Raw genomic sequence first — 14,223 nt, forward strand, 5'->3', positions numbered from 1 at the left:
GGGCACCTGGATGGCTGAGTCAGCTAATCCCCTGCCTTGGCTCAGGTCATGATCCCAAGGTCCTGCGATCGAGCCCCACATTGAAGGAGCCTGCTTCTCCTTCTCCCTCTGCCCCCACTTGTGCCTGTTCTCCCTCTCTAGCGCGTGCTCGCTCTCTCAAATAAATGAATAAAATCTTTTTTAACATGAAACTGTAGGTTCATAACCAAGTTCTGAAAAGTGAGGACACTATTCGACAGGGAGAAGACACAGTTAGGTCAAGTAAAAACAACCAAGGCAAAGATCCTATTCCAAAGTATGAGTGACCTTCTGTATTCACCAGAGATTCCAATAACAGTTAGTATTAGACTCAAAGTCAGTTCTTAAGAGTGCCTCTATTATATGGGTGCCACAATGCCCCAAAATCACACTCAGCATCAGCTGAGGCTTTCAGCTGAAGGAGTAGGTGAGATTCAGAGGTAAATATAAGGGACTATACCAGAATCCAACCATGCTCTACTGCTTGTCCTAAATCATTTCTGTTCCTCTGTTAATGTTTATTTAGGGCACAGAGTATCACTCTAACCTTTTCTCATAGTTAGTAAGATATCTATAGATCAAATCAGCATTATTTTTCAATCAGCAATGTGATTAAAACATTGTTATAAAAGGAGACAGAAAAGAACTCTTTTTAATTCAAGTTCCCCTTTAATTCTCAAGGAGCAGTGACCAAATACTTTGTATTGCAAGGTCCCGTCCCCCCTCCCCCCCCCCCCTTTATGCTGGGTTTATGGTATTAAGCTCTTAATGACAAAGAAGCCAAGCCCACCTGGCTAGTTTTCCAACACATCTAAAGCAAATCCTAGTCACATTTCTATTTTAACCAAGTATGACAACAAGGTGATTGAGTAGCTTTCCAAACTACAGAGCAGCAGGCACTACCTTGCACAGGCTGGCGTTAAATCTGCACTTCATAAATCGTGCAGGCTCCTGCCTATTTGGATGATCTCTCTCTGCAGAATCGGCAGTCTAATACTGGCTCTTCCAAGCATTAAAAATCATCACTCTGCTATCCCAATTCACTGTTCAATGGGTCTTCCTGAATGCAGCCTTTATTATAACCTCAATGCTGCTTCCTACACTGAAGGAATACCATGTTTTTAAGTCAGGAGTTCTTTCTCGCTTTATTATAATCAAGGGGTCTTACAGCGACCCCGATACTGTTACAAAGCACGGTGCTTTATAACAGTAAAGCTTCTGGAAAACCCAAACAAAAGACACGTCACCCGGTGACGTCAGCCTATATACAGTTCTGTGTGGTCGCAGCACATAAGCAATTCCATTCTTGTGCCGTTTCTCGGAAAAGCTTTTCAGTAAATGCACTCATGCTGCTCCAGGAGCTCTTCTCTGCAACAAGCCGCCCATCTGCCATCAACAAGTTAAGACCGAGAGAACTAACGGCTGCGGAAAGGAGAGATCGAAGCTTTGATTAACCAGCTGAGCAGTTAGAAGGAGGACGCAATTAATAACTTACATTCAAAACTGATTGAGGGAAGCAGAGAGAACACAGAAAATGAAACCAATGCTTTCGAGAGGAATATCCTAAGGAAAAAATAACTCACCCTGGTGGATTCAATTTTACTCAGAAAGCCTAGGACACAGAAACACGAAACTGGTCAAAGGCTCCTGCATGTTAGAGCCTTTTACAGACTCACTGCGTTGAGTCTAACAACCGCGACTGAATGCAGCCTCCAATGTGCTCAGAAGAATGGGTAAGTCCATGCATTTGTGTGTCTTGTACAGTCAGCAAGGAATCAGGCTTTTAAAATAAGCCACTGAATTCATGTTTGATGAAGGAAATCACTGTCAAATTTCTGGATTTTGAGGTTTAGGTAAAAGCATAGATTGCTAATGACAGTCCAGGCTTTATCTGTTTTCTTAATGGTTTAAGTTCTGTTCTAGTCATACTAACAAGGTTAGTTTTCCTGCAGCAAAGGAAATATAAGTTGTATGCAGTGAAAGCTTTCGCCATAATGTCGTTGTTTTTTTAATAGCTCATGCATTCTGCTGAAAAATATCCTATCTTCTTGTTTTCCTTAAATTATATTCTGCAGGCTTACATTTCAAGTGGCCATTAGGGGCCCCTATGCTGGCAGCAATATATGCAATGAGTATGGTTTTAAAAATGCTGCCTGCCCTGGGTATGGCGTGTCCACCCAAATGCCGCTGTGAGAAGCTGCTCTTCTACTGCGACTCTCAGGGCTTCCGCTCAGTGCCGAACGCCACAGACAAGGGCTCTCTGGGCCTGTCCCTGAGGCACAATCACATCACAGAGCTCGAAAGGGATCAATTTGCCAGCTTCAGTCAACTTACCTGGCTCCACTTAGACCACAATCAAATTTCGACAGTAAAAGAAGATGCTTTTCAAGGACTATATAAACTTAAGGAATTAATCTTAAGTTCCAACAAAATATTTTACTTGCCAAACACAACTTTTACTCAACTGATTAACCTGCAAAATTTGGACCTGTCTTTTAATCAGCTGTCATCTCTGCACCCAGAGCTCTTCTACGGCCTTCGGAAGCTGCAGACCTTGCATTTACGGTCCAACTCCCTGCGGACTATCCCAGTACGTCTGTTCTGGGACTGTCGTAGTCTGGAGTTTCTGGATTTGAGCACAAACCGTTTGCGAAGTTTGGCTCGGAATGGATTTGCAGGATTAATCAAACTGAGAGAGCTTCACCTAGAGCACAACCAGCTGACGAAGATTAATTTTGCTCATTTCCTACGGCTAAGCAGTCTGCACACGCTCTTCTTACAATGGAACAAAATTAGCAACTTGACATGTGGAATGGAGTGGACCTGGGGCACTTTAGAAAAGCTAGATCTGACTGGAAATGAAATCAAAGCCATCGACCTGACAGTGTTTGAAACAATGCCTAATCTTAAAATTCTCCTCATGGATAACAACAAGTTAAATAGTCTTGATTCCAAGATCTTAAACTCCCTGAGATCCCTCACAACCGTTGGCCTCTCTGGCAATCTGTGGGAATGCAGCCCTCGAATATGTGCACTGGCCTCCTGGCTGGGCAGTTTCCAAGGTCGGTGGGAACATTCCATCCTATGTCACAGCCCCGACCACACCCAAGGAGAGGATATACTAGATGCAGTCCACGGATTTCAGCTCTGCTGGAATTTATCAACCACTGTCACTGCCATGGCTACAACTTATAGAGATCCAACCACAGAATATACAAAAAGAATAAGCTCATCAAGTTACCATGTGGGAGACAAAGAAATCCCAACTACTGCAGGCATAGCAGTTACTACTGAGGAACACTTTCCCGAACCAGACAATGCCATTTTCACTCAGCGGGTAATTACAGGAACAATGGCTTTATTGTTTTCTTTCTTTTTTATTATTTTTATAGTGTTCATCTCCAGGAAGTGCTGCCCTCCCACTTTAAGAAGAATTAGGCAGTGCTCAATGATTCAGAACCACAGGCAGCTCCGATCCCAAACACGACTCCATATGTCAAACATGTCAGACCAAGGACCGTATAATGAATATGAACCCACCCATGAAGGACCCTTCATCATCATTAATGGTTATGGACAGTGCAAATGCCAGCAGCTGCCATACAAAGAATGTGAAGTATAATATCCAACCCATCATCAAAAATTATATCAGATAAGTAACCTATTTTACATAGTAGGGGCTAAATACATACCTAATTTTTACCAATGGTGACATTAAGCCTAATTTTCCAAACCAAGTGGAGACTTAAGTTTTTGAAGTGTTGAAGTATTTTTAATTTTTTTTAATGAAACCATATTTTAAGTGTTATATGAAGCAAAACTCATATTAATTCACACTCATTGCAAAGTCTAAAAATGCTTACTTCAAAATAGGACATTTCATGTATGTAATTATATACTATCATGTGTAAACATTTACACTAAGATCTCCATATGTTATTTTTTTCTACTGAAAACAGTTTGGAAAGAAGCTACCGAGCAGAAAAAGATATGGATCAATACTTGTTAGATCACTGCTCTCCATCCCAAGTACCACAACTGGCTTGCTGCTTAAAAGGAGACTTAGCAAAGTTCTCTTATATGATAATTTGGTATTTACTCAAATCTACAATTTACTGCCAGTGTGGGAAGTAGAATTTCATGTATGCTGAAGACTGTTAAATATTAAACACTCTTCTAGAGTTTTTGCCTGGGTTGGTAGATACTATCGAAATCCACATTATGAAATCAGAACCCTTTATGTAATTCTAATAAGCTGAGTGACTCTTTAATATATTTAAACAATGAATCCAAGTGATTGTGAAAAGGTCTCATTACAATGAAATCAATAGTAAATAATTACACTGACTTCATGTGCTACATCTCTAGTTTGACTTAGAATGGAAATGTTGATTTTTGTGGCATTTAGACAATTTTTTAAACTAGTATTATATCACCATTTTACTAATTAGTTTACTAAATCCTATATTTACATTTACATGTGAAAAAAGATTTAGAAACTATTTTGGAGAGAAAAGAGATAAACTGAGTCAATTTAACAATCCTGTGACCTGCTCCCTCTAGTTTGAAAGCACACACAAAAATTCTCCCTCACTCCTCGATCAAAGATGCCTTGACAAAGGGGTGTAAACCTCTTTCTTCTGCCTTTTCCTGATCTTCAAACCTCAAAAGCCCAATTAAAAATAATTGGCTAGCAACAGACATAACACTGATTCTTAATAGAACCAAGAAAAAATTACTTTCTAAATATTACATGCTAAAATTTACTGTTTAGTAAAGATACATATCAACACTGTTAAGAGCAGTTCCTTCTAAGTGAAGCAAACAACGTATTAGTGAAACAAGCCTTCCCGTGGGAGAACACTCTAAATGCCTATGCAGCCACACAGTGGTAACTCAAAGGTGGCATGGAAGTGAAGGGATGAAAGGGAAAGGCAGCAGTTTGAAATGTGACCCACAGAAGCAGTTCAGCTTAAGCTAAAAGGCAGCCAAGAGTGAAGCAAAGGTTAACTACACAATCTGCATCAAACAGGGCAAGGCCCAGGGACCTGCAGCTGGAAAGGGAAAGAGTGTTAAGAGAAACATTCCCTAATTAACAAATGATAATGATGCCACACTCTTCACACAGAAAAAAAAGCTGCAAGTATTTCATTTCTTTGATTGTGATTTCTACAAATAAACTGATATATTTGAGATTTAGGATCCAAGTCACCAATTCATACAGAATTTTTCCACAAATGAGGTTCCATGTATGTAGTAGCAAAACCCATTAAATCAGACTGACTTGATTTTAGAAAAATAAGCATTTCTACAACTATTGATTGTATGTGAAAAAAGGGCATATATCTTTAGAGAAAACCACTACCATTAAAAAAAAAAAAGGTTATCTTTTCCTTAAGATGACCGTTAACATGAAATCCTTCTATTCAAGGCATATTTTCTTCCCAGGATTGAACAGCAAACATGCTAAGACTACAGTTTAAACTATCAGATTTAATTTCAATTTTTTTCTTTAATACTAAGAGAGGGGTATCTACCTACAGTTCAAAGAAAAGGTCTCGGTAAAAAAGCAGATGAGATCATAAATTAAGGTAAAAATGTGCTTTCTCTATTGTTTTAAGGTGGGTAAATTAGTTTGGCAAAGTCTCAGCCCAGCTGTGTTTAGCTGATCTTGAGCGGTGAGCATTTCTTGTTAAACCAGACCCTGGGCCTGCCTGGGCAGCGACAGAAGCTGATTTTACGGCATAGAGCACAGCTCATGGCTTCCCTATGGAGGGGCTGGATCAGAAAGCCCCATTACAAATGAGAGCTCCATGAGCTAAAATTTACCAACCCATTTATCAGGGTAATCATGGCCATTTGTCAGGGCACAGCTCCGTCACAATACAACTGTGTCCTGAACCCATAGAATCCACTAGCCCTGAAGGATAGCACTGAAGTATTTTCCATCATTTCATCCACAACCAACATTAACTGAAACTGTAAAGAGAAGGATGAGAAATAATTGGCTGAGAATTCTCACATTAAAGATTACCTTTGCTAAAATCAACTGACAAAATTCTGAATATATGTAGAGAAGTAAACTGGAAAAGCAGGCCATTCAGTAAATTCCGGGAAACTGCATAGCAAAGCAACCAAGGAATACTTTCTAGCCGAAAACCATAATATTTTTTGCCCTCCATTTTTTTGGTAATGCTCTCAGAGAAAAGTAACTAACAGTGCCAGATGACATTTTCCTTTTTCATTTAAAGTGAAAACTTCCCTTTTCAGTTGCTTGTAGAAGGCAGGATTCCATTTAATTTTGGCCTATTTGTGCTTCGGTATCGGCACAGGTTTGAAGATGAGACTGTTAGTCATATGTCCTCTTTTTACCAACTGGCTGGGGTGTAGGAGCATCACAGCTACACTGCAGATCCTGGCAACGCAATGTCAGGGCTCTTGTTTTATCAGTATAGTCTTATCCTCTTCGGCGCCTACCCCCATCCCCAGTCTTTTTTCACTTTCATGGTTAGAGGGAAAAGACCATTTAATTAAGAACCAGAGAAAGAATTAAATCTCTCTGCAAAAAAGAAAAGCTAAGAAGGCCATGATACTGTACCCACCTAGTAACCAAAAGCTTGTGGAATCGTTTATATTCATTTCTGCAGCTTGCCAGGGATTTCAATCACTTTTCTGAAATGAGAGTGGGCTGATAAATTCTGCAAATCCACACACAACTCAGAGAATACCCACTGCCAACATCAAAAAGCAAAGATACTAATTTTTTAAGCCAAAAATCTGCACTAACACATGTAATTTCTTAATGTGCCTAAGTTAATTTCTATACCAATTCAATGAATGGAATTGATTGAACTTTCCAACTCCACTAATTATTAAAATCCATCTGCTTATTCTAATGCTAGTCACCAAGAGCTAGACTCTATCTTTCCAATAAAAATGAGCCCTCTGTATCGCTAAATCCAAATCCTAAAATTCAAAACAGGCATATCATTTTCTTAAGGCATACTTCCTACACATGCTATCAGGGCAAAACGCTATAAATGCCTGGTTCTCTCCCTAAAATGTGGATATATATCTATATGAAATTTTAAAAGAATGTTTTTAGAAGCTGACCTATGTGATCATTTTCCTAATAGAGCAATACAGTGACAGACCTATCTCAAAAGTCTGTTTTGAGACATGATCTTCATATTTTATTAGCTAAAGTGCTTCAACCAGAAAAGATGAAGATAAGGATAATAAGGTCATCTATAGATAATTAAATATTCCTGTTCTTAACTTAGGGCAAACTCATAGTACTTGAATAAGGCCAAAAACAAATAGAAAATGACTGTTTAAGCTTTCATACAGCTATTACAAACATTTGGAAACATCGGCTACTCCTTCAACTAAACTATTCTTCTTCCTTGGTAATCTTAAAAAAAAAAAAAAAGTATGATACATGAATGTTTGGCAAAACTTCCTGTCAACACTGAGACTGGACACTAAAAGTGTCCAAACACATTGTGTTCAATCACCTTAAGAGCCATTTGTTTTGTTTTGTTTTTGCTGGGAGGTGGGCAACTGGGTTGGGGGGTGGGAAGAAAATACTATTATAATGGGGGTCGGGGGTGGTAACAAAGTGCAGTGTACAGGAAAGATTTGTTATTAAAATTGTGTATACTGTAAAAAGTGAATGTCTTTTTTTTTTTTTTAAGCTTTTCCTTGGTAGGCTATCAATTTTGACATGTGAAACTTGAAAAACCATTTGTGACAGAGAAACCTTAAATGAACATTTGTTTTGTACAGTATTCTCTACAATGCAGAATGTGCCAGTTGAGTAAAGGGCAGCTCATCAACTGTCTTCATTGAGTGAAAGGTTAAAATGAGCTAAGAACAAAGTAAAGGTCATGGTGGGGGCGGGGGTGGAGGTGGGGTGGGGGGTGTGGAGGCCTAGTCAAAAACCTACCATGCCAATAACTAGCAGTTATGCAATAAGAAGTTGCTCTGTCACCAGCTTTAGCAAGTAGACAAACAGCTATCTGTGGGGATCACAAGGCTTAAGGCTGGCTTTCAATCTTCCCAGAAAGTGGACGGCCACCACAGGCTGGGGGATCTTCAAAAAGGTTGCCTGTACCCAGCAAACAGCAACTTGGCCATTACACTGGGGGTCCATTGGTGGGAGCAGATGTCAGGAGCACCTTACATATCACAACTCCAGGAGGGATGTCCACAAGTGCTGACCATACTAAGATCCCCACGTGACCTACTATACCCTACTCTGAGACACCAGCTCAGTAAATATGGATAGGGATAAGAAAGGTGAGATTTTTAACTAGTGTCCCTCGCTCAGAATAAACACCCCCAGGAAAGCATGCTATGCCTGGGCAGCATAGGGGGATAGCCACACTTGCCAGGATGCACTTACTACTCCTCTAGGCCCAGAGTAGTGCAGCAGGACCATTCAGGCAGGAAGAAACAGGCCACGACTTTCACCCAGGGATGAGGGGATCAGAGAGGCTAAGAGAGCTATCACACCAGGAATCTAAGCAGTAACAAGGGCAGAGGCAGGAACCACAGCACAAAATTTTACTGTCAAATTCATCAGCTATGCACTAGAGGGCACAGGTGACGGTGGTTTCAAATTGCACAAAGAACAAAATTCCTATATTTTATGGAGTTAAAAGGGCTTATTAACCTAATTCTCGAACACATAAATCTTGAAAATCCCATGTAAAGCTACATCTCATTTCTTTATCAGTTATTTTAATTAGTTTTGCCTGTATGCCACAGCATTCTCAGATTCCCACTCAAATTTATAATAGATTTCTTCAAGGTCTGTTTCAAGTGATTTTTTTCCCTTCTTTAAATATATCTAACCAGCTGGGTACTCAAATCTCCCTTAGACAAAATGTACTACAAATTGTCTTTCACAAAGAGAGAAAGGAAAGAGAGGTGAAAAATCATAGCTATTTCAAACATTTCTCCTTAGCTTGAGTTCCTCCTCACTAGCCAAAGTTTTTGGAACACTCTTTAGGGACACAGGTTAAGCCTCCCTTCCTCTATCCAAAGGGGAGATTAAAGAGGAAGGAATTTCCAAAGCCAAGTACAAAGAGACATCCTATCCTGCAAAGTCTGCAAACTGAACATACACCATCCCCTTATACATGGAAGCCCAAGAGCAAAGCCTGGCAAAGCCTAACTCAGAACCTCCCACCAGAAACTCAACATGAAGGAGAATCTGTGAATAATTAGCCTGAAGATAGGGACCAGTGATTCTACCACCACCCTAAGACAGAAGAAGACTCTTCCCTCACTTGAGAACCGGATTTTAAAAAAACTGCAGCCCCAGAGACAAACTCAAGGTGGTTCTACAACTTTCATCAAGACACTTTACTAAAACCCATGGAAAAGAGATGTAAAAATGAAGTAACTTCATTAACTATCCATTCAAAATTGTGTTCAGAGCACAATTTATTTGAACAAAAAAAGCATGCATACATGCACATACTTATACACATTTATACACATGTGTATATATAAAACCTCTAGGTTGCTTCTTTTGAAAACTGAGACAAAAACTATACAGCCATTTATATTAGCCCATCTGTTTCATCATCATGAGAAGTAAAAAAGTTCCTCTTGAGATAGACTAAAACATTTCTCATGGCCTAGCTGCCAAATACAGAGGGCAACTGCTCAGCACCTTAAACCTTTGAAAACTATTTACTTATCATTTTTTAAAAGATATTATTTATTTATTTTGAGAAAGAGCAAGCATAAGAGCAAGGGGTTGGGGCAGGGGGGACCTCCCTAAGGAGCAAGGAGTCCAACTTGGGGCTTTATCCCAGGATCCTGGGATCATGACCTGAGCTGAAGGCAGAAGCTTAATCAATTGAGCCACCCAAGAGCCCCCCCTCCCCGGCTTTTTTTTTCATTTACATATAACTTACTTCTATGAAGTCAAGGAAACATAGCACAATATATTCATATGTGCTAAACGGTTGAAATAAGGATATGAAAAGATCAGAAGCAGGGATTTTTATTCTAAGGGTCCAATATATGTTTCACAGAAAGTAAGAACCTCTTGAAAATACAATGTATTTTATGTATATCTAAATATTTCACCAGATTCTAAAGGCTTGTGATAACTTATTTTAAAAAGCCCTGGTAGAGTAATGAAATAGTTATTTCTAATATATACTAATTTGGCCTTGATCTTCCTGGTGGCTAAAGAAAAGAACAAAACCAATGGCTTTCATCTGATAAAAGAAGCAGTTTATTGGGGCTGGAGACACTTAAATGCAAAATCCTGTGAATTACTTACAAAATGGAGCCGGCTGCAGGAACAATAAGAAAAAACGTCAGAGTATCTCCAAGGGTGTTATGAAGAACAGGCAGACTTGTTCTTCACGTAAACCCTTGAAAAAACCTAAAAGAAGCCTATAAAGTCAACGAGACTGAACATGAATGTACTTGGGAAAGCAGTTCGTGTTCCCTCATTATCACATCCCTGGAACCCAAACTACAGTATTTCATCCCCTGAGGGACCCCCATTGAATATGTGCTCCATTACAAGTCTTCTAGATGAGGTGTATGACTTAAAATTTAAAAATCTTCTACTATGTCACAACTGAAAAGAAGCACATTGCATGCATAGTCTCTAGTTGTAGTGATGATAATCATAAATGTTCTCCTTGAGAGGAATCCACAAGATGACGACAAATTTTTTAAGAAAGAATATATTTTTAAAAATGAAGCATTCACTGGTCTGATAGCTGTCAGAAATTGTACTGTCCCTTTAAAATTTAACTCATACTATACGCTATTAGAACCAACACTTAAGATTTCAACAGGAATAAAGAACACAGTCATTAAGAGACCTGCTCCACAGTTGTACCTGTGACCGTGGACAAGTCCTTCAACTGCACTGTGCCTTAAGTTTCTCATCCCTACACGCAATTAATAGTAGTAACAACCAAAGGGGAATTTAATATCCATAAAGTACTGGGAACAAGCCAAAATACAGTAAAGTTTCCATAAACACATGCTATTTTTTAACAGCAATATGTGAAGAACTAGATGCAACAGATCCATCAAATAGAGAATACAGGCATATTAAAAACATACTAGACCTCAGCATTAGTCCATGAAACTCTTTACTTTCAGATCTAACTTCCCTCACTTATGTATAATATCCAAAATGAAGACTGATAATGAGCAACAGCTTTTAGTAAGCCAACAGACTGGATACATTTTTCTATCTAGTATTGAAAATACTACTAGTATTGAAAATAGCACTCTGTTATAAAATGTATTAAAATTTTATACATATTAATCTGGCTTTATGAATGAAGGCTAAGTTTCAAAAGATAGAATCTCAAATTTCAAAGTTCTTCAGAGTAAGGCAGTCACTTAAAATCCAGTGATGCCTCTTTTCTTTGTTCAATAAATTCTATATGGCAACATACATTATCCACTTTCATAAACAGATACTATTTTTCAAAAGAATTAAATAATATCATTGATATCTCAGTTTCTGAGAATTTTATTTTAGACAAAATACAAGGCTGAGGATTGAGGATCAATATTATGTTTGGGGGTTTTGTTGTTTTTTTAATTTTTTAATTTTACTTAGAAGATAAATGCACTTCAAGTCTACCATATCTATTTAGGAAGCAGTCCACTCAATTGTGGCAGATTTGCAAGAATTATTGATATGAAGACAGGTATGAGAATTTAATAACATAAAGATAACCTGTCAGTTCAGTGCATATATGAGGGTTATGTTTCGTGATTGCTGGCGATTCTATTACCAAAATGTTAAATATAAAGCTCGCTCAGAATTAACCTATTTAAATGACTACACTCATTGAGTCTTATTAAGAAACTGCAAATCTTATGGGCCAAATTTTTTTAAGACATGAACTTCTTTGATGGTCTTTCCAAGATCACGATCTAGTTTATCCCAAGAAAGATCACTTTATCTTCTCCTTCATCCACAGCTTTTCCCCATTTTCCCACATCTCTTGACACTGGGTTTGTTCTTGGATCCTCATTTACCAGCACATTTACAAGCTTTTCCCATTCCTGATTTGCCAAAGAAATTCCAAGGGAAACCACCTTACTGAGCAGAAACCATTCAGTTGCAGTATATCCAAAGCTGAGCGCCAACCTTCTAAAAAAATACCTGTAATTTTTTTTTGAGCGAGAGAGAGAGAGAGAGAGAGAGAGAGAGAGAGAGTGCATGAGAGCACATGCAAGAGAACACATGCATAAGGAGGTGGAGGACAGAGGAAGGGGGAGATAGGGAGCGAGGGAGAGAGGAGAGAGGGAAAGAGAGGGAGATGGGGGTGGGGGAGGATCTTAAGCAGACTCCATGCTGGGCATGGGAGCACAACACAGGGCTCAATCTCACCACCATTAAATAACCTAAGCCAAACCAAGAGTTGGACACTTAACCAACTGTGCAACCCAGGTACCCCAGAAATACAAGTTATTTTAAGATACTCCTTGACTCCACAAAACCTTAAGGGCCTATTAGTGGCAAAATGATCCCCACAATTAGGGAGACACTATTAGAAACACACTCACTCACCTGAGTTGTCCTCTCAGTCTATCTTTCCTTTTGTATAGGTTCAAGTATCAAATAATGGTTATTCATTTTGTTTTTACTCTAAAAAGACCAGAAACACCAATGATTTAAGAAAAGTAAACTTTTTGCCATAACAATTTAGCATCCACTCTAGCTCTCTGACCAAATAAAATCCCAAACACCCTCTACATCTTTAATATGAATAGTTATTTCAGCGGTTTTATTTGGGGGCGGGTAATGTGCCTTGGAGCAAAGAGGACATGGGTACACTGGTCATGGTTGTGAAAATTTCAGAAATGTAAAATTCCTGGGGTAATGACAGGCCATCATCCTTATTTCCCACATCTATGCTCTGAAATTTTATACCAGTTTTGTCAGGATTCCTTAGAACTGGCCACAAAAACACTGATGTCTCATGTGAAAGTACTTTCTGAGAGTTTTTTAATCCAATAAGGAAAACGACATGAGCACTGGTAATGGTAGGACTACTCGTGCTAGGACTGCCACATGTGTCACACACTAAAAACCGTGTTCAGAAGTGACCCTGACAGTGCTACTTCTCTCAATCAACCTTAACTATCCCTGGAAATTCACAAGGAAAAAAACAAAACAGTGAGATAGAAAGGGAAAAGAATCTACCACTCTCAGCACACTCTTAGAGGCATCTAAAACGGTGCCAAAACACCACATCTCCCTATTCTCCCCTGACAATCCCTTCAGGCCAATGTGTGCAGAACTGCTCTCGGACACTTGCCGTCAACTTCCAACAACTAGAGCCCATTTTATTATTGTGTTAAAAGTGCCAGTCTAACATTTATCTATTACTCTCCATGAAAACCTAACAGCTGGTGGTCAGGCATTCTCTCCCTTTTGAAGTAGCATTCCTGAGGTGTCAAAAACCATCACAATGCATAAGTGATATCATCCATTTTGTGCTCACTTAAAATTAGATGTGAGATGAATTACAGATAAACAGTGAAGAACAAAACAAACTGTAGTTTATCTAAAGCCTAGCTAGTTGACATTCCCACCAAAGGCATCACTGTAAGTTATTACAAAAACTATTAAACAAACATATTTCCATAAAAAACATAAATCAACTAGCCTCCCAAAATATATAAACAGTATTTTGAAAATCTCACTTTTTAAAATATTTTATGACATTTTTAAGCACTCACACTCCGCACTTTAAATTGAAGGTAGGGGGCCGCCTGGGTGGCTTAGTGGTTGAGCGTCTACCTTTGGCTCAGGTTGTGATCCTGGGATGGAGTCCCACATCGGGCTCCCCACAGGGAGCCTACTTCTTCCTTTGCCTATGTCTCTGCCTCTCTCTGTGTGTCTCTGATGAATAAATAGATAAAACCTTTTACAGATAGATAAATAGATAGATGATAAATTGAAGGTAGGCTGACCTGGGTATTAGATAAAATTAGCCATGAAAGCCTAGCTGCTTTATTCTGGTATCAACTAACATTTCAACAAATTGAATTCTAAGCCTTGGTATCAAATGGAATGGAGAACATTATTTGGGAAAGGTAGAGATGGGAAAGATTAAGATTCACTTTCTGAAATGCTAAAATGGAAATGTTTATTAGCCATTCAAGAAGAGATGACAAGTCCAGGGTATAGAT

General features: G+C 38.9%; 2 protein-coding genes across 7 annotated transcripts in view; one reads left to right on the forward strand and one right to left on the reverse strand.

Annotated features, from left to right (window-relative positions):
- The window catches only part of CTNNA1 (catenin alpha 1), a 308,835-nt gene that overhangs the window by 61,139 nt on the left and 233,473 nt on the right, over positions 1–14,223 (reverse strand). The window lies entirely within an intron of this gene.
- Positions 886–7,689, forward strand: LRRTM2 (leucine rich repeat transmembrane neuronal 2). The gene is made up of 2 exons (XM_026001346.2): positions 886–1,751; positions 2,094–7,689. Exons 1-2 carry the CDS (start codon positions 1,748–1,750, stop codon positions 3,638–3,640), a joined length of 1,551 nt encoding a protein of 516 aa, XP_025857131.1. The 5' UTR covers positions 886–1,747; the 3' UTR covers positions 3,641–7,689.

This window comes from Vulpes vulpes, chromosome 12, assembly GCF_048418805.1.
Source record: "Vulpes vulpes isolate BD-2025 chromosome 12, VulVul3, whole genome shotgun sequence".
In the NCBI taxonomy this organism is placed as follows: Eukaryota; Metazoa; Chordata; class Mammalia; order Carnivora; family Canidae; genus Vulpes; species Vulpes vulpes.